Here is a 2,169-nt window from a genome sequence, read left to right on the forward strand (position 1 = left end):
GCCTTTAGATAATTATGGCCATCAAGTCAGAAGCTTTTCTCACACAGCAACTATCTATGATTCCCGCATCCTGAGTGGAGGGATTAGCAGCACAAACATTTTACTGATCAGGATGTTACCTCTCACACACCATCAAGAGGATTGTGAATGGCAGAAGCTCTTCATCAGTAGTAGTAATGTGCATATTAGAACGTAGGACGCATGTGGTTTGCATTTTATATACGCAGGTTTAGTGTAAGGCCATTTTTAAACGTTTACGTTGGTGCGCCAGTTCTGCATGTGCGTTGCAGTGCCCTGCCGTTATTTGTGAATGGCACACTAATGCACAAACAAACCTGCGTGTACACGTGTCATTTTGGTGAGATCACACATGTGTATGTAACCGTACCTTGCCAGTCGAACATTATCCGAGTCGTACTTGCCCCACTCCCAGTCCTTGCCAGGATCCACAGCAAAGTGCACTGGTAGTAACTTGTGCTCAGAGTCCGTCAAGGGGATGAAAGGCGCTGTGCGTACAAAGACATACAGAGAATGAAAAGCTCCATTCACACACATGACGCCATTATTAATCACATGTATAAGTCACGTCTATAAATCATATACAACAATAGCCAATTGGCTTTCCATAAGGGCTGTGCGGGCTCCATCGAGCACAACCTTCCTGACCAGTATGTGCGTCCCGGGATGGACATTAAAGGGAAACGCACATGGTTTCCATTGTAGGCAATGCCATGCAGGTGAGGTCCAGCCTTGGAAACAACTAGTAGAGAGCAGCAGAGAAAGCACGCGTGTAAACATGACATACAGGCCAACTAATAAGCCAACATGCTAAGACAATACACTCCGGTTACACAATCATAGCAGGAAACATCCTCCCGTCCTCCCCTCCTCCGCTAGTAGCAGCAGTGACTGCCCGGGGTACTTCTTTACCTTGTTCCTTGCTTTGCTCGTTCTGTTCCATGGACACCAGGGCAGAGAAGTGCGCTTGGTCATAGGCCAGGACAAGTGGGGAGCTGTGGCACTTGGCGGGTGGGACCTCCAGGGGAAGGTAGATGCCCCCAAAGGGTATAGGAGCAAAGGCTGCAAATACAGAGAGATCATCAGGAAACATTACATCCGCCCGTGTGACAGTAAGCTCCGCCCATGTGACAGTAAGCTCCGCCCATGTGACAGTAAGCTCCGCCCATGTGACAGTAAGCTCCGCCCATGTGACAGTAAGCTGGGGAGGGGGGAGGGGCAGGGCAGGGGCTGGCGCAGGGCAGGGGCTGGCGCAGGGCAGGGGCTGGGGGAGGGCAGGGGGGAGGATGATGGGGATGGATGTTGGACGGTCACAGCTGCAAATTGTGTCCAGTGATCACACAACACTGAATTTGGATGAACTGGTTCCCGGCATTCTATCCTATCAGCTTGTGCCTGCTTTCCATCCTTCTGATCTCCTCTAGTGTTTACGTCGGGCTGTACAATGTGTTTTAGCATCACTTACAGTCTCCACCATGGGTGCAGAGACCATCAATATGGAGTTACCCCCTTCGTGACTAACTTCCTCCACTCTTCCGGGAAGACTTTCCACAAGATTCTAGAAGGTGTCGGTAGGAATTTGTCCCATGTGTGAGGTTCAGGTACTGATGGTGGAGGAGAGGACGCGCGCTCACAATCGGTGTTCCAATTCATCTCAGAGGTGATCAGTAGGGATGAGAAGACCCGGGCTCACAGTCAGTGATCAGATGAGGTCAGGGCTCCGTGCTGGTCACACCGTGTCTGTATGGAGCTTTGTACACAGGGGACAGTCATGGGGGGAACAGAAAAGGGTCTTCAAACTGTGACCACAAGGCTGGAAGAGGACAATTGTCGCCAATGTCTTTGTATGATGGAGGATGAACAGAACCTTCACAGGAGCCATCTAAACTCATTTGGAAGGAGGGGGGGTTCACATATTTTTGGCCATATAGTAAGTGTGATGGTCAGGTGTCCACAAACCTTTGGCTATACAGTATATAAGCACCAATTACCTTCTCCACCGGAATCCCTCAGCATGGTGTCTGCCACCACCACAATGGGTCTCTTGAGGACATGTGCAAGTACAAAGACGTGGAACTCCTCCAAGCTCTCGTACACCGGCTCCTCCGAGGTTTCAGTCCTGCCACATACAGACAGAGAGTTTATTACTAC

The 2,169-nt window shown here is 50.2% G+C and overlaps 1 protein-coding gene across 1 annotated transcript in view; it reads right to left on the reverse strand.

Moving 5' to 3' along the window:
- The window catches only part of LOC108803687 (OTU domain-containing protein 7B-like), a gene marked incomplete at its 5' end in the record, with an annotated part of 14,510 nt that overhangs the window by 7,163 nt on the left and 5,178 nt on the right, over positions 1-2,169 (reverse strand). The window contains 3 exons of the mRNA XM_018575509.1: positions 389-506; positions 931-1,080; positions 2,010-2,137. Of these exons, the coding sequence (XP_018431011.1) occupies positions 389-506; positions 931-1,080; positions 2,010-2,137 (396 nt within the window). The remainder of the gene's footprint in view (positions 1-388; positions 507-930; positions 1,081-2,009; positions 2,138-2,169) is intronic.

Source organism: Nanorana parkeri, unplaced genomic scaffold, assembly GCF_000935625.1.
Source record: "Nanorana parkeri isolate BGI_ZX_2015 unplaced genomic scaffold, ASM93562v1 scaffold4034, whole genome shotgun sequence".
NCBI lineage: Eukaryota > Metazoa > Chordata > Amphibia > Anura > Dicroglossidae > Nanorana > Nanorana parkeri.